This window comes from Crocodylus siamensis, chromosome 7 (assembly GCF_052110815.1).
Source record: "Crocodylus siamensis isolate JL-2025a chromosome 7, ASM5211081v1, whole genome shotgun sequence".
In the NCBI taxonomy this organism is placed as follows: Eukaryota; Metazoa; Chordata; order Crocodylia; family Crocodylidae; genus Crocodylus; species Crocodylus siamensis.
In genome coordinates, this window is record NC_143401.1 from 39,618,902 (window position 1) to 39,643,567 (window position 24,666).

The window sequence follows — 24,666 nt, forward strand, 5'->3', positions numbered from 1 at the left end:
GAGTAGACTCGCACCATTAAGTCCCTTTCCCCTCGACTGCCTTGTACTCTAATCCAAAGCACTTCAGAGTGCCCCTCCCCTGGCTCCTTGCTAATTAACGAGGATGTGTATTCCTCCTTAATATAGAGCACCATGCCCCCACCCCTCTTTCCTATCCTGTCCCTCCTGTACAGCCTATAGCCCTTGACATTGACTGCCCAATCATGTGTTTCGTCCCACCACGTTTCCGTAATCCCCACTATGTCCGGGCTGGTGTCAGCCAGCAGGTGGGTGACTTCCTCCTGCTTGTTGCCCATACTACGAGCGTCTGCTCTCATTGGCCAATAAGGCCACAGTGCCCCTTTGCAGGAGAGAGTATAGTTTTCCCACTTGTGGAATAGGAACACGTGTAAGTCAAGAGGATACTGGAACTAAAGTCCCCTCCTGCCTCCAGTGTGGACTCGATGTAGTGAGACAGAAAGTGAAACTGTGTGTGTCCAGCACTGCTCACTTTTCTGGACACATATAGGTCAAATTAGGGAGCCTGTTCTGTGAAACCAATATAGACCTGCTTCATGAAATGAAGGGGAAGGTAGGAAAGCAGTGAAACCCACACTAGACCTCTACTTCTCTCATGGAAGGGGTAGCGATGCATCAGCCTAGTTTCTAGTGAAGGTGCATCATGGGAGATGTAGTCTGGCTAGAAAGCCTGGACAGTGAGGTAGCAAGTTGTGGTAGTCTGAAATCAAGCAGGCTGGGTAGATTAAGATAGAAAGCCTGGCACATAGAAGAGAATGACAACAAAGGATCTTTGAGCTACAGCTTCCATGTGGTACCATTTTCAATTAAAATATTTTTGGTCTTCAGCCAAATTTTTTTCCATTTTTGAGTGTTCAATGAAATATTGACATTTTCCAGGAAAAGTAGACACAAAAGATTTGTTTGGCAAAAAGAAAAAAAGGGGGAGGAGGAGGGGAACTTTTTGGTCAAAAATGGCTTTAGTGGAACTTTTTTAGCCATCTTAAGACATAACCGCTAATCACTTATTTTTAAGTAATCATTCTCGTAATTAATATTTTTTGTATAGGTTATTAGAAAAGATATGGATGAAAACACAACATGATGAGCCATCAGAAAATCCCAAATTGTCCAAAATTGTATGTAATTAGGGATTAATTTTTAAAAATAAATAAAAAGCTATGTTTTTGAGAAATAACCTTTAAAAATTCAGCTGCTCTGAAGGAAGCATCCTTTCACTGGTTAACTCTAGAGATAAAGATAACATCATGAAGTAGATGCAGTAGTTGGTCAATTTTGCTTGTTTTGTTAAAGCAAATATGGCAAGAATTTCAATAATAAGTAGCCATTTTGGTTGCCTCCATTTTTTTTGGCCAATTTGCCTTATTTTGATAAACTTTATGTAAGTCTTATGGTGGAGATTTAAAATTCCTAGTCACATCTGCAAATATTGGTCATAGTTCACTTTAGTGAGAGCTGCTTTCGTTTGCTTACTTAGAAAGTAAAAGAAGCCAAAATTCCATTTCCAAAAGTGCTTTAGGGAGTTTGGGTCCAGATCCACAAAGTTATCAGACAGCTTATTAGGCACCATTGATTTCAATTGGCCATGGGTAATTAAATACCTTTGAGGATCTGGGCCTTACAAGCACAAGACCTATTTTGGACCTATTGACTTTGATTGAGACTGTGACTTCTAAGTTCATAAGTCATGTTAGAAAATGGGATGTACTCTTCCAAATTATTTAAGTGCTTATGAAGAAGGGGAATAGTAAAATGTATTATTCCTACTTTATACTTGGGAAACTGAAACACAGGGAGATTGTTAAAAATGACTTGACAAGTTTTGTATTTCTGTGATGTTTGAATATTAGCCAATAAATACATCTGTTTCATTGTGTGATGCTCTGTAGTACTGTAATTGAATTAATGTTATACTCATAAATCTAAGAGGAAAAATGCTCCCATAGTTAAACCTGGGGCTCAGTGTTACTGTCTTTCATCTATCACAGGTCTCTTGCATGATCTTTGGCAGATCACAATCTGAAATATTCAGTCATCAAGTGTATTCATTTACCAGCTCTCAGTGTACACAAGAGAAAAAACACAGTTCAGCTTTACTCAACAGGGTAATTTAGGGTAGTAAATGAAATGCTGGTAGAAAATATTTGAAAGATACCTGTTATTGCATCTTGCCAAACAAATTATATACTCCCATCATTTCCTGCTGTAAAAGAACAGGTATAGGTTTTACCATTTTGAAGACAAATGAAATGCTGAAATTATAACCTAATACCCCAAAGATCTGCAAAATAAAACAAAAAGCCATACACACTGTTTCTACAATATCTGATTACTAGCTGAACTGAACTTAATTTTGTAAATATAATCCTCTTGAAAGTGTTCTGTGGGTCAGTTCCCTTTAAGTGCAAAAGCTCACAGATACCACAAACAAAGTGGCATCAGAGCACTGAAACATTTACTTCTTTTGTTTGCCTGGGATTTTGTCCTAGCCATTTTTATAAGGAAATTCACATAGTAATAGACTCAGGGGAATTCAGACTTAAGGTCTCAAGCATGTGTCTGATTAGACTTACCTGTTACATGGAAAGGAATTTTTTTTTAAATAGTTCTTGACTTTTCCTGCTTACACAGCATGTCCTATCTTTCGTCAGCCTGCTGAAAAGACTTTCCAGGCTTCTATCTGCTGCCAAGTCTTGTGCACTGTCTCACACTGGAATCATCAACAAGAAACGATGGAAAACCAACATGGAATCACTACAGGTGCGTAATTCACATTTTTCCTTGCCCCAGTAATGTTATGGCTCTGCAGTAGCCAATAGTGGTGACTACAGCACCAATATAACTTTTCTATATATAACTATACAGCACCAATATAACTTTTCCTCCCTCACAAGCTACAAGCTGACCTTGACAGATTGCAACGGTGGGCGGATGAGAATAGGATGGGGTTTAACACTGATAAGTGCAAGGTGTTGCACATGGGGAGGAAGAACTGGCACCACACTTACAGGTTGGGGAACTCCCCTCTTGCCAGCACGGAGACGGAAAAGGATCTTGGAGTCGTCATTGACTCCACGATGAACATGGGCCAGCAGTGTCGGGAGGCAGTCAAGAAGGCCAACCGTACCCTGTCATGCATCCACAGATGCATCTCGAGCAGGTCCAAAGAGGTGATCTTCCCCCTCTATGCGGCACTGGTCAGGCCGCAGCTGGAGTATTGCGTCCAGTTCTGGGCGCCACACTTCAAGAGGGACGTGGACGATATGGAAAGAGTCCAGAGAAGGGCCACTCGTATGATCAGGGGTCAGCAGGGCAGGCCTTATGAGGAGAGGCTACGGGACCTGAACCTGTTTAGCCTCCACAAGAGAAGGTTAAGGGGGGACCTTGTGGCCTGCTACAAACTGGTCAGGGGGGATCAGCAGGTATTGGGGGAGTCCCTGTTCCCCCGTGCGCTGCCAGGAGTGACCAGGAATAACGGTCACAAGCTGGCGGAGGGTAGGTTTAGATTAGATATTAGGAGGCGCTACTTCACAGTCAGGGCGGCTAGGGCCTGGAACCGGCTTCCAGGGGAAGTGGTACAGGCTCCTAGCCTGGGGATTTTTAAAAGGAAGTTAGATGAGCACCTTGCCGGAGTCATCTGACCCTGGTGCTCTTTCCTGCCAAGGCAGGGGGTCGGACTAGATGATCTACCTAGGTCCCTTCCGACTCTAGCTACTATGAAACTATGAAACTATTTTCTTCATTGTTTGAGACCACAGTGCGCCCTGCACCCCCATAACCTTATAACAAACTGCTTCCCTTTAGAGGCACAGAAGTTACTCAGCCCTACAGCTTCTGCTTCCATTCAGAAAGAAGTCCACATTTACACATATGTTTATCTTAGTCTTTGTAGTTAAATATTCAAATCAAAATGAATCCTTAATTTTGAGAGAGGGTTTGGTTTTGGTGGAGGGGGAGGGATGCTGGCATCACAAATGTGTCAGTTTTCATGAAAAGCCTGAAAGTTTTGGGTGGAATTTTTGTCTTGAAAATATTTTTTGTTTAAATATACCTAAACATGTTCATTTTAAAAAAATATTCTAACCTATCCTTAAAATTTGGAAATTCCTTTTGGTCCAAATATCATTTTTTTGTGAATTAAAGGGAAAAGTGAAACACCAATTTTGCAAAATGTGGACATGCAAAATTTAGCAGGTGCAAAGCATCCAGGATTAAAACAAAAATTGTCATCTTAAGTATTCATTTAAAAAGTTCCTACTGTTTACTGTTTTCATTTGTACACCATAGTTTTGATTCTTGGGGAAGAGTGACATTAATCTGTCCTAAAAAATTCAGTTGACATTAATACAGCAAGTGGTAGTGGGTGTTTTGGACTGGCATTTTTATACCAAACTCTATGGATTGCACTTTTAACTTGGTTCAGCTCTGTGCTCACTAAAGCAGCTGAATTAAAATCAAGAACAATATTGTCTAGCAACATATTGAAATTTGTCACACTTACTGTACCTTAGCACTTCCCTCTGCAGGTGTGACATTTGGAAAACAGCTTGAACAATTCACACTCACACAGTTCTTTCAGAGTTGCCACTGAGGTGCAATGCAGAGTTTCTCAGAATATAAGAACCATTATAGCTGTCTGCACATACACTAAGATGAGCTCTACATGGCAAAATTCTTCCTGGTCCTGCAAAGCTATAGAAGGCACAGAAAGACCCTTCCATCTCTTCCTCCACCTGCATGGAGTCCTACAATAGATTATCCTTGATACACCTTGTGACCTTAGACAGACATAGTCCCACTCTCACACCTATTGGTATCTAGCAATGCTATGTTGCACTGTGCAGAATAGCTCAGTACACCTATACTTGGCTGATACAGTACACTTTACTCCTCACATGGTTTAGGGAGGAAATGCCAGCATGCAGCCTAGTATCAAACTATTTTAGTCCAAAACACAAACCACTTACCTGCTGATTTCACAGCACAGAATGAAAACAAGGGCAATGTTTCTCTACAAGTTTCTAACACAATATGATTTGTTTCATACAGATGCAATGCCAGAAAAGAAGGCTTATATATAAAAGATGGCATTTCAGGCTATGTATATAATATTAATCTTTTTACTCATAAGAAGGTCTATAAGCTAAAAATGGGGTAATATTTACACAAATGAAGGCAGCAATAACTAGCCAGAAGGCCACAACTTCTGGCCATTAAAGCAGAACAAAAAACCTAGCAGATACTTGTCTCTCATTTTTTTCTCTTTCTCTTTCCCTTCTTCAAAGGCACATATTTACTTGGTGAAAAGTAAATATATATTTCATAGATTCATAGATTCATAGATGCTAGGGTCGGAAGGGACCTCAATAGATCATCGAGTCCAACCCCCTGCATAAGCAGGAAAGAGTGCTGGGCCTACATTACCCCAGCTAGATACACATCCAACCTTCTCTTGAATACCCCCAGGGTAGGGGAGAGCACCACCTCCCTTGGGAGTCCGTTCCAGACCTTGGCCACTCGAACTGTGAAGAAGTTCCTCCTAATATCCAATCTAAATCTGCTCTCTTCTAGCTTGTGGCCATTATTTCTTGTAACCCCCGGGGGCACCTTGGTGAATAAATACTCACCAATTCCCTTCTGTGCCCCCCTGACGAACTTATAGGCAGCCACCAGGTCGCCTCTCAACCTTCTCTTGCGGAGGCTGAAAAGGTCCAGTTTCTCTAATCTCTTCTCGTAGGGCTTGGCCTGCAGGCCCTTAACCATACGAGTGGCCCTTCTCTGGACCCTCTCCAGGCTATCCGCATCCCTCTTGAAGTGCGGCGCCCAGAACTGCACGCAGCACTCCAGCTGCGGTCTGACCAGCGCCCGATAGAGGGGAAGCATCACCTCCCTGGACCCACCCGTCATGCATCTGCTGATGCACGATAAAGTGCCATTGGCTTTTCTGATGGTTTCGTCACACTGCCGACTCATGTTCATCTTGGAGTCCACTAGGACTCCAAGATCCCTTTCCACTTCCGTGCCACCCACCCTATAGTAATATATATTTACTATATTTCCTGATAAAAAAACTTAGCAAATTGAATTCCCGTATTTATCCACCAAATAAACATCCTGTAGGCAGGCTTTTCCAGAATGCCTAGATAATGTGATTTGGACTGATATGGAGTGATCATACAGAATGTGGGCAATAATATTTATGTCCATATTTTCTTCCTCTGCTCAGATTGCCAACACAGGTGCTAACTAGTGCCAGTTGCAATGAGAGTGAGTTTATCATACACAGTTCTTCATTACCAGCTTGAAACAAGTCATCATCCCAAAATGGTACTACTGTATCCCATTATGGGAACTGTTATTTCAGAAATATGCTTATGAATACAAATGCCACTTTTCCTTCAAGGAGTTCTCTTTTGTATTTCCTATAGATTATGAAGCCTAGGTCTTCAAGGACATTTTTATTCAGCCTCATATGTGTTAAGAGCAACTGTAACCAGAGTCACATGCCCCTATTTTACTCCACACTACCTTCCAGGATAAAATCTACAGTTACAGAGGTCTTGGAATAGAACCTCTTCACATAGTAGTGTGATCTATAAGACCCAGAAAAGATTGGAAAGTGCTGAGAATGGGAAGATGCGAAGGTATTTATGATTCTTTTTTTTTTCCTAGTTTCAATAAATATTTTCCAACCAGTTAAAGAAGATTCAGCTTGTTGTGTGGTAGAGTTGATCAACCCTCATAATATCTATTCTATGACAAGTTCAGATATTCTAAGTTTGTTTTAATTCCAAACTGGAACATAAAGAAAACATTGACTTAGCTTGTGAAGTAAAATTCTGAAAAAAATATTCTAAGTCAATAATAAAATGACATTCGGATTTTAACTTTTTTACTTGATATTTTTAAGATAAAATGAAAATATTTTAAATGAAAAGTCACCCCAAAATGGAAAAAATTGACACACTAAATTCTAACATTGAAATATAATGGTCTGGCCTTCTCAAAATCTATTTTTGAGTTTAGTCCAAAATAAAATGTAATCAAAATTGGCGTTGTTCCACAAAACATTTTTATTTTGTTTTTGAAAAGAGAGCAATCAAACCTATACGTAGAAAATGGATATTGGTTTCAAATTTTCAAGTTCTAAATCAGAAGCCTAAATACATTTTAAAGTAAATGGGCATGTCTACACAAGAAGCTATACAGCACAGTAGCATAGTTGATTGTGCAGTAAGCATGTGCGTCTACATGTACACATTCTTACTGTGCAGTAAACCTCGCTAATCATGAGTAAATTTGCTACCTGCAAATGCAAGTAGCAAATTTACTTTTGATTTATGTCACAGGGACACAGGGTCAGACCAGGGGGAAGCCTCGGGCTGAGGCAGACCCCTGATCACATTTAAAAAAAAAAAAAACATACCTGCTGCAGGGGCCAGGGAAAGTGAAGAGGCGTGCTGCGGAAAACTGCCTGAGCTGTTTATCAGCCACGCCCATCTCCATCTGGGGCCGCGTGATGCAACGAGGAGGCATCACCTGGTGAAGATAAAAATCAGCCCAGAAAGCGCAGGAAAGGGGACGCTGAGAGCTAGAGGACTGGCAGGGAACTGCCGGTCAGAAAGCGTCCTGCCACTGCAGTCAACAGTGGCGGCAGCTGTAGGAGCTGTAGAGGATCCCCTATCCGGGGAAGTCTGGCAGGGATTGAAGGCACCAGCAGGGAGGCCAGCGGCAGCAGAGGCAGCAGGAGCTGCAAAGGATCCCTGTGCCAGAGAAGACTGATGGGGATTGAAGATGCTGACAGGGAAGCCGGCAGCAGCAGCAACAGTGGCAGTGGCAGGAGCTGCGGGGAATCCCCTTGCCAGAGAAGCCCAGTGGGGATCAAAAGAGCCAACAGGGAGAGCTGGCATGAGAGCACTAGTAAAAGTCAATGGGGGTCGTGGCCACAGGCCAGAGACAGGTCCTGGAGGGGAAGAAGGAGACCCAGCTGAGGTGGAGGTGTGGGCCCCAACCCTGAGGGCATGCTTGCTTTGGGGCAGTAGAGGACCGAGGGAGTACGAAATACTTCCCGTGATTCGCCTTGTCCATTTTGCCCTTCCCCATCTCATTGTTCTTGTAGTCGGGGTATCAGTTTTGTTTTTCATGTTGAGTTGCTTCCGAGGCCCAGGGCTTTACGTTGGTGAAGGTATTTTGATTGTGTTTCCCTTTTTTGGGATGTTCTATTTTAGTTCCCTGTCTAGCGCAGGTTAGCATAGCCCTCCACCGCAAGTTGGGGTAGCAGTGACCCCGGTCGAAGGTGGGAAAGAGACCATGAGAGAGTGTGAAGAGGAACAGTGACATCTCCCGTAGATAGCGCTGGGCATCGGAAGGGACATCTCCAAAGGCAGTGAGTCACCAGACCCTGTGTGTCCAATCAGAGCCCTAGGTGCCCATTGGGGAGGAAGGACATAGGGACCAGGAAGATATCAATGGGGAATAGCTGCTAAAGATCTGGAGACTTGTCTAGAAGATTGGTGTATGGCCAGGGTGTAGGGGAGGTTGGAGACCTGGAGACTTCCACTGGGATGCATGTCCACTCTGGAGGCACCCTCTCCCTTCACTGAGAGACCATCCAAAGTCATGGCAAGCAAGTATGGGGGACACCCCAAAGGTAATCGAGGTACCCTCTGGGGTCTACGCAAGGTTCCCTGGCAAACAAGGTCAGCTGCTTGGGCAAAGGTGGCTTAAGAGAAAGCCTTCAAATGAAGATGGGCACAATTAATAACAGTGCATTAGTGCTCATATAGATGCCTGACCAGGAAAAAATCTGCTCCTGTTCAACCAGCCACCAATGGGCAGGAGATTGCTCCCTGCCCCCAAAAGTTGCCTGCTGCCAGGGTGGGCTCCACCACCAGAGTTCAGGCAGGTACTATGTCCCTCTGTCCTGGCAGCAGGAAGCTCCAAGCTCCCCACTCCAACATCATGATCAGGAAGCAGGGACTGGGAAATCCATATGTCCCAGTGCCAGCTCCATGGTCGCAGGGCTGGTGCTGGAAGACCCTTATCTCCCAGCACTGGCCCTATAACCATGGAGCTGGCACTGGGAGATAAGGGTGTCCCAGCCGAAGCCCCATGACTGCATAGCTTGGGCTGGGAGATAAGGATCTCCCAGCCCTGGCCCCATGACCATGGAGCTGTTGCTGGGAGCTCCCTGGTAGCAGGGGCTAGGGAGCCTGTTTCACACCAAGCTCCATGATTGTGGAGCAGGGTGGGGAACAGGCTTCCCAGCCTCCACTCTATAATCATGGAGCGGAGTCTGGGAACTATTTTGCTGAGGGGCAGGTCCCAGCTCCATGCCCCATTTGGGTGATTGAGGCACCAGGCTTAGAAAGAGCTTCAGGGGTGAAGCCAGCAGATCAGGGTAGGGGGCTGGGACCTGCCCTTTCTCTGCAGCTCTTTCCAAGTCTCCTGCCCCTAATTGGCAGCCCCAGGGGAAACAGTGTAATGTCCTGGGCCCAGCCAGAAGACAGCTGTCTCCTAGCCCAGTGCTCCCTGCCAGACCCTAGGCTAGCACCTAGGAAGGGGTTAGAGCTCCCCCTGATGGCAGCAGGGGCCCATTGCACAGCCCCAGGAAGCAGAAGCAGTTTGCTGCCATTAGCAGCAAATCTGGTCCTGCCTCCCTGCGTATGTAGATGCCTGCCCAAAAGCATTTACTCACAGGTAGTTTACTCGCAAGTAAACTGATTCCAGATCAAATGTATACACAGATGCTTCCAGTAAGAATCATTTACCCAGATGCTTTGAAAATCCAAAACAGACATTGCATTGGCCCAGATTAAGCCATTTTATCCCAGGACAAAAGTAAAGATGCTCAAACATGCATTATCATTAACCTCAGATAAATCTTAAAAAGGTTCATGGGATAAGAAGTACTATCAGTTTATCCCAGGACATCACAAAGTGTGTCTGAATAGTTATACCTGGATTGCATCATTGAATCAATGGAATAAAAGAAGCAATGTATTCAAGAGCTCACTAAACCCTCATTAGAAGGGTGATGCATGTACACACCAATCCTGAGATATTTCTGTTCTATGACAAACATAGGTACAGCTTGTCCGGGAACAAATGTGATGTCTGTTCATAGTCTAAGAGACTAAAGAGGAAGCTTCCTACCACCTTTGCTGGTAAGTTACCCTGTAAGAAAAAGTAAAAAATTCTTTGTTTTCTTTCATTGGAGTTAAACCATTCCCTCAAGACTTTTAGAATGTGACCTGCTAGGAGAAAGGAGGTGACATATGGAAAGAATCTGAAAAAACAAGACAGCAAAAATGAACAAATCAAGATCAAGCTTTTGCAAAGATACATTTCTTTATATTTCTTACTCACAGCACCATTCCCTTCAACTTCACCAAAGGCAGCATACAGGCAGTCCTTAACTTACAACATTTTGAGTTAAAACATTTCACACTTACAACGTTTATAAATTGGCACCCTGTTTCAACTTTATGACATCAGTTTTGACTTTGCAATGCTTGATCCAATAGATGCCATGCCAGCAAACAAGTTTGCTGCATTGCTTATCTCCCTGGAGAACACCTGTCCAAACTTCCTTGGACACTTTCTTTAAGAAAGCAGACAAGACTCCAGAAAACCCTGCAGCCAAGACTCCTGAGAAGACTCCAGCCAAGAACCTTTCAAAAAGTCCAACCAAGAGCCCTTCAAAAAGTGCAGCAAAGTCACCTCAAAGAAGTTCTTCCAAATCAGTATGATTACTATTTACAATAAAAATACATTAATGTGGCTATATTACTCATCTATAAGTGATTGAGTACAAAATTCTGGGGTATTTTTGGTGAAAATAGGGTATCAGACCTTGGTTCAGGAACCAATCCCCCATTTATAACATTGTTTCTTATGAGAAAATTGGTTCTGAGTGACAATGATTTGACTTAAGACATGGTTTTCAGGAACCAATTGTGTTGTAAATCTGAGGACTGCCTGTATTTTAGTTTGTTTATTGGTACTAACTACCACAGCCTGCACTGTTACACTTCCTTTTGAGCTATACATCAAGCCTCGCTTTTCTCAAGAAACCAATGTTGTTGCTGCCAGCCTGGCATTCATCTCTCCAGGTGATAGACAGGTGACATATTTTTTCCTGGACAGCATGTAGGTGATTTTGTATGTTGTTATTACTCAGCATTATTTTAGTGTTGCTGTCTTTGTGGATAAGAAAAATAATTAATATTATTAATACAACTTTCAGAACACTCTAGAGTTACCCAGAGATGATGGAAATAATGAACTACTATATTTTTCATATCCTATTTATCATGTTAGAGGCGTACAATCCATTACAAATTTTATAGAGATGTGCAATATTCTTCACTGGAAATTGTCCCTGCAGGCCAGGAAACCCTTTTACAGGAGAATTTGGGAATGCTCCAGGACAAAGCTTCAGAAAAGAGATACGGGTGGTAAAGATGCATTCTCCCAGATTCTAGCTTCCTGGTGTCTTTGGGTGTTAAAGAAGGGGTGGATATGTGAGCGTGTGCACGCACACACACACACACACACCCCGCTAGAGAGATAGAGAATTATATGTATATGCATTGGGAATTATATATGTTTATCAAGGTCTATTTCTCAATGCACTTTGTATTGTTGAAAAAGATTTAGGGTAGGGGTGGGTGAAACGGGCTGTATTCAATTTGATTTGGATTAGGATTTGGCCCGAATCAGGGACAGTGATTCAATTAGTTGATTTGGATCACTGTCCCCTATTCAATTCGGCCAAATCCAAACCTGAAGATTCAATGCCGATTCAGAGAATTGGGATTCAGCCATGGACACACTTTAAATGCTTTTTTCTACATACCTCGAGATACCAGGTGCAGGTCATGAATCTTTCCAAATCTCTCTGAATCAATTTGGAGGGTTCCAATTTGATTCAGAAAGATTAAAGTGTCTCCTGATTCAATTCTGATTTGGAGATTCAGCCACCAAATCGGGCTGAATCAAATCAGGTACCGAAGCTTTGCACAGCCCTACTTTAGGGGCAAAATGAATTGTTACCAGAAGGGACAAAAATATAGAGCTCCTAAGGAAGAAAAGAGGCCACCTCTACATAACATCTTCCTCCTCCCACTCTTCCTTGTCTTCTGTGGCTGCTCTATTTAGAGATAGCTCTATGATTAAGGAGGAAACTGATTAAGGTAGGAGTCAAAAGTCTTCCATTGGTTCAGTTCCTGTGTTGATGTGACTGTAGTATCTTTCTGAACCTGAAGCTGTTCCATGGTAAGATTCTACGAACTGAACAAATTCTCCATAGCACCACCAATGGAGCAACCCAGAAAAATACTTGCTGGTTGTCCTTCTAAAATTATCCATGTGCTTAAATGCTGTGCTATGGGTTAAGACCAATGGGCATGATCTAGAGAAAACAACCTTTAGACAATTAGAGGTTCATTAATTCTGTGATCGGTTGGCATTTTCTGCCTTTACTGAGAACTAACAAGAATGTTACTTAAAACCTTTGGGGATAACAGGTGTGGTGATGTGGCTCTCTCTCCAAATGCCCTTTCTTCCCAGTCCCATTCAGTTCATATCTGTCAGAAGAAAATAAAACTTACAACACACCTGAAGAGCAAAATGATGTATTAAAATATCTTGACAAACTGTGGTTCCTTAAGTTTTAAGTGTTCTCAGTACCATATCTTCCATTCATTCAAGAAATCATTGCAAAATACATAAGTGCATTCCTAAAAAGGAAATAATTTCTCCATTAAACTGAATTTCAAGGGTACATCACAGTTCACACATGTCCCAGGAGGTATCTAAGCATTACTATTTGCCATGTTCCTCTTAAGGAGGAGCTCTTAAGTTCTACGCAGAAGTACTTTCCAGTGTGGCTTTCTTCTGCCTCCATCTACTGAATTCGGTTTTTTAAATTATTGCAAATAAAGTGCCCTCTAAAAATTCATGTTTTAATTGAATAAAACAGACAACATTGCATACAAAACCTATTTCATTGGTTCTTTCTTTGGGATACTGGTGAAAAATGCAGTGTGTTGGTCAAAAATTAACTTGCTCTAAAGGATGCATCAAAAACCTAGTAGAAATCCAAGTACTTTTTAATTAATGTCTTTAGGCAATTTCATGGACAGAAGAACAACTGAGGGCTTCTGTACATGATATTTTCTGCTTTAACAGCTGGGACAGACTCCTTTCAAAGTGTCAGTATTAAGGTATTACTGCTTACCATTTTATATATTTAAATTCTTACTTGTTAGTTTAAATGTAAAATAAATAAAAACCATATAACTTCTTAGAAAACAGAAGAGTAAATTAGAAAATAAAAGATGCATTTAAAAAACTGAACTTTACCTTCCTTTTGGCTTGTATGTTCAGGAAGTCAAGAGGGGTTCATTAGGCAACATATGTACAATACAAACAACAGACCCTTTGAGAGTGATGCTGCTTCCTCCATGCCTTGTCTCAAAAATGAGTCCCACAGTTCCCTGCAAAGTAATTGGTCTAATTAGGTGGTAGGAAGGAGCTTCTTTAAATTCCTCAGAAATTAAGACGTGTCATCCGCTTAACATCTTAACATCTGTTCCTGCCTCACACATTTCATCACCGCACCAGTCTGAAGGACACTTTCAGTCCCTTTAGACAGAAAAAAAAAACCCCAAACCAAACCAAAACAAACCTTCATTCAGAGAAGAAACTGGCCCTTTCTTTGGTGGGATGAAGCATGTAAGGCATTTCACTCCATTGTTAGTTCTCTGTTCGATGCAGGTTTGCCTGGGTGAGTACAACAAATCACTTTGTCAATTAAATATATAGGATATGGAATAACCTTAAATCTTGTAATAATCCTTATTGATGTGGTAATGTGGATCTTAAATTATTTCCTGAAATACTGTTCAATGTGTAAATATTATGTTTGTATGTTTGTATATTTGCATTTTGTTTCAAATTGGCTATTTTGATTCTATAACTGTCAGTGAGTGGAATGACAACTAATTTGTTGCTTTTGTTTTTGTTTTTTTTTAACTTTGCTGTTATCTGGCAGCAAGTAAGTAACTGTTTACTTATGGCTTATTGCTCATGTAGTAGACATAATTTAAAACAATATGTTTAGACTATTGGATCAGTTGCTTACCCAATAGTAAAATGTCAAACGCACAACATAAAGGAGCTGTTTACAGTTACGGTGAGTGGCAGTGAAGGTTAATTTTGCAAGAATCAGTTTTTGAAGGTTTGAGATTCTTCAGAAGGATCCTGTGTTTCTTTTTTTTTAATTCATGTTCTTCATATGCTGGTGTATACTATACAGGTATAATTTATTTGTACAGGTAACATATCTTTATTTTGAAAGGAAAAAGTTCATTAGCGTAATTGGTTATGCTATTCACTCATATTATTCCCTCAAGGAATTGTATTTTTTTTATGCTGAGAGGCAGAGTAGGAAAAAACCAGGTTGCTGCAGTTTATTATTACATATTTTTCTTCAGGTTCTGTTTTGTTTTAATTTCAGTTCATGCAAATTATGCCCCCTATTTCTTTGATAATGGACCAAGCAGCACAAATGGGAACATGGCACTTCTCAGCCTTTCAGAGGACACATCTATTGGTCAGTATTACAGTACCTATGTTTAAATAAACTGATGCCATTTGTTGCTTCAGTTGTTAAAAAATAAGGAGAAGCACTACTGTTATTCTGTTGTAGCTACTGTTAACATGTCACCAAAATCTTGTATTGGTTTGCCATTTGATGCATTTAAATGTTTATTTTCTTTCTCCCTCACTTCATTTAAAATGACATGTTTGAATGCAAAGTTTTGTGAGGTGAGGTAATGTCTTTTATTGGACCATCTTAAGTTGTTTGGAGAGAAAAGAGACAAGCTTCCAGGCTTCAAGCATGCTTCATCAGGTCCAAGAAAGAAGCAAAGTACTGTATACAAATATGAACTGTACTGAAAGAACAGGTTTGTTGGTCACACACTGTTGATCACCTGATCCACCCAGAGCAGCACAAGCATGAGTGTTTCTGACAGATAAAATAATTTGTGGCATTGAGAGGATTTCTTGTCAACCTAAGCAGTTGCTTATGTAAAGTAAGCATGTTGCTAATAATTAACTTCACCTTGTCTCTTCATCAAGAAACGCGTAAGACAAAGTGTACATTGAAATGTAAATGAGAGATGACAGAAGGATTTTCTTCAAGTAGCTTTCACACTCCTTATGTTTAAAATTTGAAAACTTTCTGTCATAGTGATCTTTATAAAAAAAAAGTTCCATTAAGGAGAGATATCACAGAAATCAATTTTCATTAAAAAAAGTAGTTAGGGATTTAGTGAAAATTCAAAAACAGACTTTTTAAGTTTTCAGGTGACAAAAAAAAATCTTCCTGTTGGATAAGAACTAAAAAAATGTAAAGAAAAATGTCAGCATTACAAGAGTAAAAACTTGTAGGCTTTCATAATTTATTTTCACAGGGAAAAATAATAACCAACTAGCCCAAATGTAATAATTTTATAGTAGAAATCCAGTGGCAATGAACTCCTTTCCTTCTGGAGCCAAAATACTGTACTTGGTCCCTATGTTGTGTTTACTCCTATTTGACTATAGTTTCTAGAGGCTAAATTACAAGGTTCTCCACCTTGGGAAGAAAAACCAGCAGCATGCTTATAGGCTCGGCAGTGCTATGCTGGCTAGCACTACAGATGAAAGGGACTTGGGGGTCATGATTGACTGCAAGATGAACATGAGCCTTCAATGTGATGCTGCTGCTAGTAAAACGAGCAAAATGCTGGCTTGCATCCATAGATGCTTCTCAAGCAAATCCCGGGACGTCATTCTCCCCTTGTACTCGGCCTTGGTGAGGCTGCAGCTGGAGTACTGCGTCCAGTTTTGGGCTCCACAATTCAAAAAGGATGTGGAGAAGCTTGAGAGAGTCCAGAGAAGAGCCACATGCATGATCAGAGGTCAGAAAAACAGAGCTTATGGTGAGAGGCTGAGAGATGTAGACTCTTCAGCCTAAAAAAGTGCAGGCTCGGAGGTGATCTCATGGCTGCCTACAAGTTTATAAGGGGTGTTCACCAGTATCTGGGGGAACGTTTGTTCACCACAGCACCCCAAGGGATGACAAGGTTGAACGGTCATAAACTCCTCCAAGACTATTTCAGGCTGGACATAAGGAAGAACTTCTTTACTGTCCGAGCCCCCAAGGTCTGGAATAGCCTGCCACTGGAGGTGGTTCAAGCACCTACTTTGAACGCCCTCAAGAGAAATTTGGATGTTTATCTTGCTGGGATCCTATGACCCCTGCTCACTTCCTTTCCCTCGGGCAGGGGGCCAGACTCAATGTTCTTCCGAGGTCCCTTCCAGCCCTAATGTCTATGAAATCTATGAAATTAAGAACTTTGACCTTTTAGATGTGCAACTCCCAGGGTGGATTATTATGTTACCCTAGGCTCCCTATAGGGAAGAAAGAACTTTCTAGAAGGCACAGGAAAAGCTAGACACCTCAAAGTAAGACTCCCAACACCTAACACATGGAATGTGGAACTGCCTAGATACCATATTTACCTGAATCCAAGACAATCCTAAATTTAAGATGACCCCCCCCCAATAGTTACATTCTGTTTATGGAAAATGTATACATTCGTTATGATTTTCCATGTATAGAATCTCATTATTAGTGGGTAACCTTAAATGTGTATTCCCCACTGCTGCAGCAGGGAAAGCAATAGCAGGAGGTGGGGGAGCGGTGGCCAGGCAGGGGGGAAGGTGGTAGGGGGTAGGTGGTAGGAAGCAGTGAGAGCAGGTGGTAGGAAGGGGTACTTGAAGCTATGACCCATAGCTCCCTCCACTTGCCATCACTTTTCCTAACTCCCTTTGTGCTTGCTCCCCTGCAGACTTCCCTACCTCCCCCACCAGCCCCTCTGCAGCTTTGGGTCCCCAGCCCCCTTCCCCCTGTCTCCCTATCACCCAAGCTACTAGTCTGGGCTGGGGCCATGCTCCCTGCCTCAAGGTGGAGTAGGGACACAACCTGCCAGTACAGAGCAACATTAAATCTCAGGGGCAAAAGGGAAAGACTGGGGGAAGAGAGATGGCAGAGTCAGGGTCAGGGCCACAGCCAGAGCCACAGAAGCTGCCTGCCTCTTGCAGCCTCACACTTGATTCCAAGGTGCAGGACTTTTTCCCCATGTCATATGAGGCCACCTCATCTTGGATTCAAGCAAATATGGTAATAGGAATAGCTGAGCCCAGAGATCTCTCTTAAATGTTCCCCCTCTCTAGGATTTACGTGCCTAATTTTGAGCTGCAGGGAGGTACCTTCCTTCAACTGGCAACACAGTACATAACTGTCTTCTGAAAGCAGGTGTCTATAACCTTTATTTCAAAATCAGAGCTCAGTCTTTTCTTTCAAAATATAATTGGTAAGGAGAGCACCTTGCAACACAAAGCTATAGGCTGCTCTGTTGTGGAAATACTCTTCAACCCTCCCCTTGAGACTGTTCCACTGAACAGAAAAGAACTGATGATGTATTGGGCCAGAAAGAGAAGCAGTAAAATGACTCTCTAGCCTAGTGATTAGGACACTCACTTGATGGGTGAGTGAAACGTGGATTCTGGTCCCTCCTTGAGGGACTGCTTAAGTATTCTGATTATTGGCTGTTCTGTGCAAAGATATGTAAAGAGATATTGGAGCAAGACGAGTATCTTTCCCTTAGAGTACTTATAGAATGTCCTATAACTTGGTTGTAAAGGCACTCTCCAGGTAGGAGATGCAGGTCTGAGGGTAAAGCAGGAAACTGAATCCCTGTCTCCCATTTCCTGACCAAATGCCACCACCAATAAAATAATGTATAAAAGAAGGGGCACCACCATCTCCTCTTCCACTGCATGGGTTTTAAAGAAGGAGGCAGTAACCATTGTGTTTATGCAGAGCCCAATCCTAAATTCATGTCATTAGGCATAAGAACTTCTCTGGATTCAAGCCCAGCTGAGTTAGGTCTTCAGCAATGCCTAATTTCAGGATCCTATCTCAGCTTCAGTATGAACTTGGCTCAAGCCCATGTAAACTGAAGTATATCAAGGCATATACAAAACAGAACTTTACATTTGGGAAATTAAGGTAAAAACTGAAGTATCTTTGGAGTGTAGGGACTTTTGATGTGGTAACTGAATGGGTTTCAAGACAGCAGTTTAGGACTTAAATGTAATATAGATACCCAAGCTCTTTTTTGGATTTGAGCCTAGATTAGTAGTTGCTAAAAGCTGCAGGTCTTGTGTATTCTGATTGGAATTAAAGGAAAAGGGACTTTTCAAAAGCACTTAGCATTTGCCTAGCTCTTCTATTCTAAAATCAATAGAAAACTGCATTGCTTTGGAAAATCCTCCCCTAACTTCCTGCAGTCTGTTTTATAGAGGGTGACTTGGGGAAAAAATCTTGCCATCCCATTGTGGTTTGCCTATGACAAGTTGTTCATTGCCCACTCTCCACCAGAAAAAAACTGCATTTCAGTAGTGTCAGTATACAGGCAGTGGAATTGCTCTCTAACAGGGCAGATACAACTGGAAAAATAATCCCATTCACTTGCAAGTAGCAGCAAAGTCCCTGCAGCTGCAGGAAGCAGGACCACTCCTAGTGGGGGCAAACTGCAGCAACAAAGTCTTGAGTCACCTACAGCCATTCTAGAAACTGAAAGGGAGGCTTCTTCAGTTCTCCCCACTAACAGGACAGTGGCAACAGGTTCTCTTTCCCTTCCTCCTCTGCATATACAAAGAGGAGAAAAAGGATGTAACACAGAATGTAATTAGGAGTGGGTGAGATGGGTACCTGCCCCAGGCACCAAGTTAAGGAGGGGCATCAAACTATCCTTCATCCCCACAGAGTCCATGCCCCGACAGGATCGCCATGCTGGGAACTCCGAAACAGTTCCTGGCCACTGTTACTATAAGAGTGACAGCCAGGTGCACAGAGCATGTGTGGGGGAAGCAGCTCAGCCAGAACTCTTCAGAAATTCCCAGCATGGGTAAGGCTGCTGCTCTCCTGCCCAGCACCTCCCCCCTCCCAACTATCAGACCTGTAGGTCCTCCATCCCCCCGCTATCCTACAGAGTTGGCTCTGGGTGCCAGCCTGACTTGTTTTGCCACTGATGTAACAATAAGCCTTTGAAATGCAATATTTGCCAGACATAAGTATATTCCAGGGGGATTAGCATTGTTATAGCAATAAAGTAGAGCTTCACCGCTCAGTGGGTGCACTTACACATGCAATCAATGTGATGTGATAAACTCTGGAGCCATTTGCTCCAGAGCACACTGCTTCCAGGTGCAACTTCTACATGTCTGCACAGGACAGCAGCACTTTGAGCTAAGGTGGGGCAGCCCTGGGAGCTCTGTGGCTGACCCCTGGGCCTGCTGCCAGCCCAAGGATACTCTACCCTGGCTTAAAGTACTTCTGTCCCAATCACTGTCCACACATGCATTGCAGCACAATAAATGGCTGTGCTGTATGATAGAATTGTCCATAATGGCAGAGTTAATTAACTTACTGTGCCCTAATACCAGCACACATGCAGTTGGTAACACTTTGTTGTGGAGCTAATTAGTCAACTCCACAGGAAAGTGCACATGTAGATATACCTACTGAGAAGAGTGAAATGTTAAATTTGTGTTTGGCCTGTTAGAGTTTGCAATCAAAGGCCAGCAAAAATTAAGCTGACCAAAGCAACCCCCGGATGCCATAAGTAAAGCTGTGAAGTGCATCAACTGTCATGGAAATAAATCATAGCTTGCTTTCTCTTCATTCAGGACTGACATTGAGGCACTTGGCCATTAACTGCTAAAATCAGAGCAAATTCAAAAAACAGACAAAGGTCATTGCCTAGCAAAGCAAGTAGGTCTCTAGCTTATAATTTCAGTCACAGAGAAATTTGCCCTGATGCATTAACTTAAACTGCAGGGACGGGCTACAAATAGCTAGGAAATAACAGGCAAGCTTGGAATGACTACTGCTCCCAATAAAGCTCCCAACTTGAAATAGAGGGAAAGTGACTAAAGGACTAATACCAGAGCAGTCATATCTGTATCAATCAATTATATTATAAAGTACTTAAAACAATAATTAAACCCTGAGTACATTATGTTGCCCTGTGGGGTTAGGCCAACTGTCAGGATCTTAATACTGAACTGTTAGACAGGACGGTGTGACACAATTGCACATATACACACACATACTACCAGCTTAGGCACATACTCATCCAAAGCCTAAGCACATGCATACCTATCACCAATTCAAGCACATACACTATACACCCCAAATGTTAGACACAGATCACTAATTCATACATCATGCACACAATGTCATATATATATATATACATATATACACACACACACACCAGTTCACACACATACAACCCACCTGCACATACACACAGGTAAGTTCCTAACTTGGATGATACAGTGTGTATGTGTGTGCTTGGGGTACCTGGGATACTTGGGGGAAGGTTCAGGTGAGAGAGAGAGAGTTAAAGTGTAGGGAGTGAAAGTTGCTAGAACCAGGATTAGAACCAATGGACTACAGAGAAGCTGGGTGAGGAACTGAGGCTTGGGTTTACTTAAAGTAGACTGGGGCTCAAAACTAAGGAAGACAGCTGAGATATGGGAAGGGGAGGGGCAGATAAGTGGTGGCAAGGAGGAGACAGCCAGGAAAGAAACTGAGGCAGAAACCTGGTTGCTCAGGGGAAAAGGAAAAGGCAGTGGGGATAAGACAGTGGCAAAGAAACAGGGGGCTTGGAGGCAGAGAGGAGCTCAGGACAGGTGTTGGTGGTGGCAGTGATCCAGAAGCAGGAGAGGGAGACATAAGACAGAAGTTAGAGGGGTGAGGAGCAGAGATTGGAGCAGGGCCAAGCCACAGTAAAGCAAAACCCAACTTATGGGTCCAAATAACAGTTTTATTAAACAGAAAACACACTACACAGCCCCATGAAGTTATTGGTTCACACACACAAGCACTCACAATGGCAGCAGGAGAAAGAGACTCAGTGGAAGGGCTGGAGTCCAAGTAAGGAAGAGAAGCAGAGTCCAAGTCCTTGGTTGAAGAGGGGGTGGGGGGTGATAGCTACCTATCCAGGCTGGAAAAGGGGCCTTGTCCAGTAGGTGTTGTTCAGAGGGGGGTCGCCAGCAGGGCCTCTGGGTGGATAGGTGGTGTGGCATGGTGCTGGTCCAGATGGAGAGGGCGTCCCACTGGGTCTCTCTTCACTGCCTCTTTTTATAGGGGCAGATCTTGTGTGACCCTAGTGACAGGAGGCATGCCCAGGCAAGGGTCAGCCCCTGGTGTACTGAGCATGTGTGCTCGTCCCCGACGGGCCTTGTTGCATTGCTCCTGAGAGCTCTGCCTTCCTGGTTGGTGGCTACTTGCCGTCCGGACCTGTTTGTTACCGTCGGTGTCTCTGTTCCTGGGTGAGGTCTATGGTTCCTGGGTGAATCAATGCGAGGTGATGGCCCAGTCGTTACAGGCCATTCAGTAGAGGCCTGCTACAATTGTATTTTAATCCTTCCCAATCACTCTTATTCATCCGGAAACCAATTTACATGGGAGGGGTACGTGACTCATACAGTTGCAACACAGGGGACGCCTGGGCAGAGGACACAAGATGGAGACTTGACATTACTTTGGTTCACTTACAAACACAGATACATATGTTACATATCCATATGAAGCAATAAAAATTAATACAAAAATTATAATAATACAATATACAACAGTAAGAATCAATACAAACCTAATAATAATACAATATAAAATAGTTGATATCCAAAACCAAAAACATGCTACCAAAATAAAAATGTTAAAGCTTATCCTAAGTCTGAGCTCACTTATGCTTTTCTATAGGGAACAGAGAGGGAGAGAAAGAAAAGCCAGAAATAATTGGGGATGGGAAGGGAATGCATATCATCATATATATAAATATGTATTAAAAAAGAAAAACTGGGGCTTTTACTACAATTAAATATGGCCTCTTTCATCCATTTAACATGTTCTATGTACTGGCAGATCTCCAGTGAATGTATTTTAAAATCCAAGCAGCAAACATTCAGGTAACTTGTAGAAGGGGTTTACTTTTGTGGCCAAAGTCTGCTATATATTTTTAAAATAGCCTCATTTTTTGATTCCTGATCTCCTGCCTTAAGAGTAAATGGCTGAAAAAAATAACCTCGATTGAGTTAATGTGAAGTTTGAATTCATTGAAGTTTGGATTTGAGTCAGAATAAATGATAACTGAGCTATGGCCCACAGAAGCTCATTGCAGTTACACACCTGAGGGAAAGGATTTTTTTGGCTCGACTCCAAGGATGTTTCTGCAGAGTCCTAGCTAGAAGGGCTTTTTTGAGGTGAGGCATGGAGGAGATTCTTAGTTTACTTAGGCTCAGATCCCTTTTGAAAATTATTGAGGCAGCTCTCAAGAAAGCAGGAGACTTTGGATTGTTGTTCAGAAGCCAAGATACAGGGGTTCTCTAATTTGAGCGCTTTCCAAACCTCACTGCACTGTAATTTCAGGACTTTCTTTCCTGACTGGGCTAGAAAGAATATGAAAACCGCTGTTAGTAGAGGTGCACCAACACATTGGTCCGCTATTGGATTGGCATCAATATAAAAAAATTAACTTTATCAGAAATCAGCCTGATGTGACCGATAATTTGGGTGATAAATGTCCATGCATGCATGCAGCCACAGTGCACTGCCTCTTCTGGTAAAGCACTGTTTTGTTTTGGGGTTTTTTCCCATGTCTGTCAAGTCCCTTTAGTGGGAGCAAATAGCCATGGGTGCTTCTTTCTTCTTCCCTAAAAGATAGGTCTCAGTGCAGAATGCTGGTTGTGTTGCTTCCAGGGTCTGAGTGGAACCACCAGGCTATGCACCTGGCTTTAAAAACTTTATAAAATTTACATTCTTTTACCAGAGTAAGATTATAGAAATGATGTATGTTGTTTACCTTCTCAGTTGGACTGGGATTGCACAGGCAGGTAACTGTCTAAAGTTTGGCACAGCTGGAAGAATACAGAGCACTGAAGGAGAAAAAGGGTTAGTTGTTTAAACTAGTTGTATAATCCCACTAGAATGGGACTATAGGAAGAAATAGGGTGCACAATATTGTTGCCACAGTCCCCTTATTTTGCTTTGTTGAGCACATAGAAACATAGACCAGAGGTCATCTAGTCCAACCCCCTGCCTGAGGCAGGATCATCACTATCCAAACCACCCTGTACAAACCATAATCTAAAATCTGTATATTTGGAATTTTGACTCATCTATTCAGGCATTACTTAATACTACCATTGTAATTAAATGTCAGTAAATGACTATTTCAGTGTATAAACTCACAGCTTCCAAATTCTATAAAAGATTTGTGGGTTTATAGCCTCACAAAGGATTACAGACTGAGAAGTGGAGGCAATGAAGGGCAATGGAAGAGCAACCACAATTTCCAAGCATCTGCTGATGCCAGGGAAGAAAAAGTTTGCTGGGCAAGTAGAGAGAAAGCCCCAGTGTTAAACAGTGCAGTTGTATACATGGATGCATGTCCAATTCAGACATGTTGTTAAATTAGTCAGAAAAGTACTGTACCTTGCACGAGCAGGTTGGCATCTTAATGTCTGTTATTTCTTAAGACCTGTACAATTAGAATGGCTGAATGAAACCATATCAGAGCTAGAGGGGGCAACCAGGGCACCAGCCCCAGACATGAAGTTATGGGGAGGCATGAAGAAGTAGCAGCTGCTGTGTCACTGATGCTGCCCCGTGTGCGGCTGCAGGCCAGGACACAGAAGTGCCATACCTCCACATTGGCAACACCTATATGGCTGAGGGCTCCCAGCACTCTCACAGTACAAAGAGTCTTTGTTTGCACAGAGTCCTGCCACCCAGGAAGCTCAGAATATCCTCTTCTTGTCCTTCACTGCTCTTCTTTCCTATTCCTCCCCTATCCCTGTCTTCTATGCAGTTGTAGCTATTCTCTGCAGCCCAGAACAACTGCAATCCCAGCTGCTTGCTGGAGCTTCTTTTGCTGCTTCTGAGCTCCTACTATCTTGGCTCTTTTTCACTGCTTCTTTCTTACTAGCCTGGTTTTCTCACCACCTATCTCTTCATCATTACTGTTTCCTGTCAAATGCTCTCCAGCTCCTACTGTCCTTGTTGCAGTCCAGCTACCAATTTCCACGCTGCTCCAGATTTCTGCTACTATCTCCTATTCTTTCCATACCAGCTCAGAAACTCTTCCATAAGCTACTACTGCCTGCCAACTAGTCTGCCCCCTCTCTCCAACTATTTCTGTAGTTCATCCATCTCCAAAGTATTTAAACCATGAGAATCCCCCCAGGAACCCACCATCTATAACTTATTCCCACTCACTCATTTTCTCCAAAAAGAGACTTGCAGGAGTGAAAAGGTTAATCATTTTTCACTTTACAGTTAGCAAATCTTGCTGCAAGCTAGGTACTGACACATGAATTTCCAGTCCAAATCATTCTTAAATTGTCCAGTGTCTTTAAATCCTGCATAATATCATCAGCTCACATTCCAATTACTCCAAAATGGTTGAACTAGTTGAAGACAGACTTTTCAAAAACATTCACCTCTCAACTGAG

The 24,666-nt window shown here is 42.5% G+C and overlaps 1 protein-coding gene across 2 annotated transcripts in view; it reads left to right on the forward strand.

Annotated features, from left to right (window-relative positions):
- The first annotated feature begins 13,659 nt into the window (after nucleotides 1–13,659).
- Nucleotides 13,660–24,666, forward strand: part of CDHR1 (cadherin related family member 1) — an 81,774-nt gene continuing 70,767 nt past the window's right edge. For both annotated transcript variants that reach the window (XM_090058114.1, XM_090058115.1), the window contains exons 1-2: nucleotides 13,660–13,810; nucleotides 14,543–14,638. In XM_090058114.1, coding sequence (XP_089914240.1) covers nucleotides 13,750–13,810; nucleotides 14,543–14,638 — 157 coding nt within the window. In that variant the 5' untranslated portion in view covers nucleotides 13,660–13,749. The remainder of the gene's footprint in view (nucleotides 13,811–14,542; nucleotides 14,639–24,666) is intronic.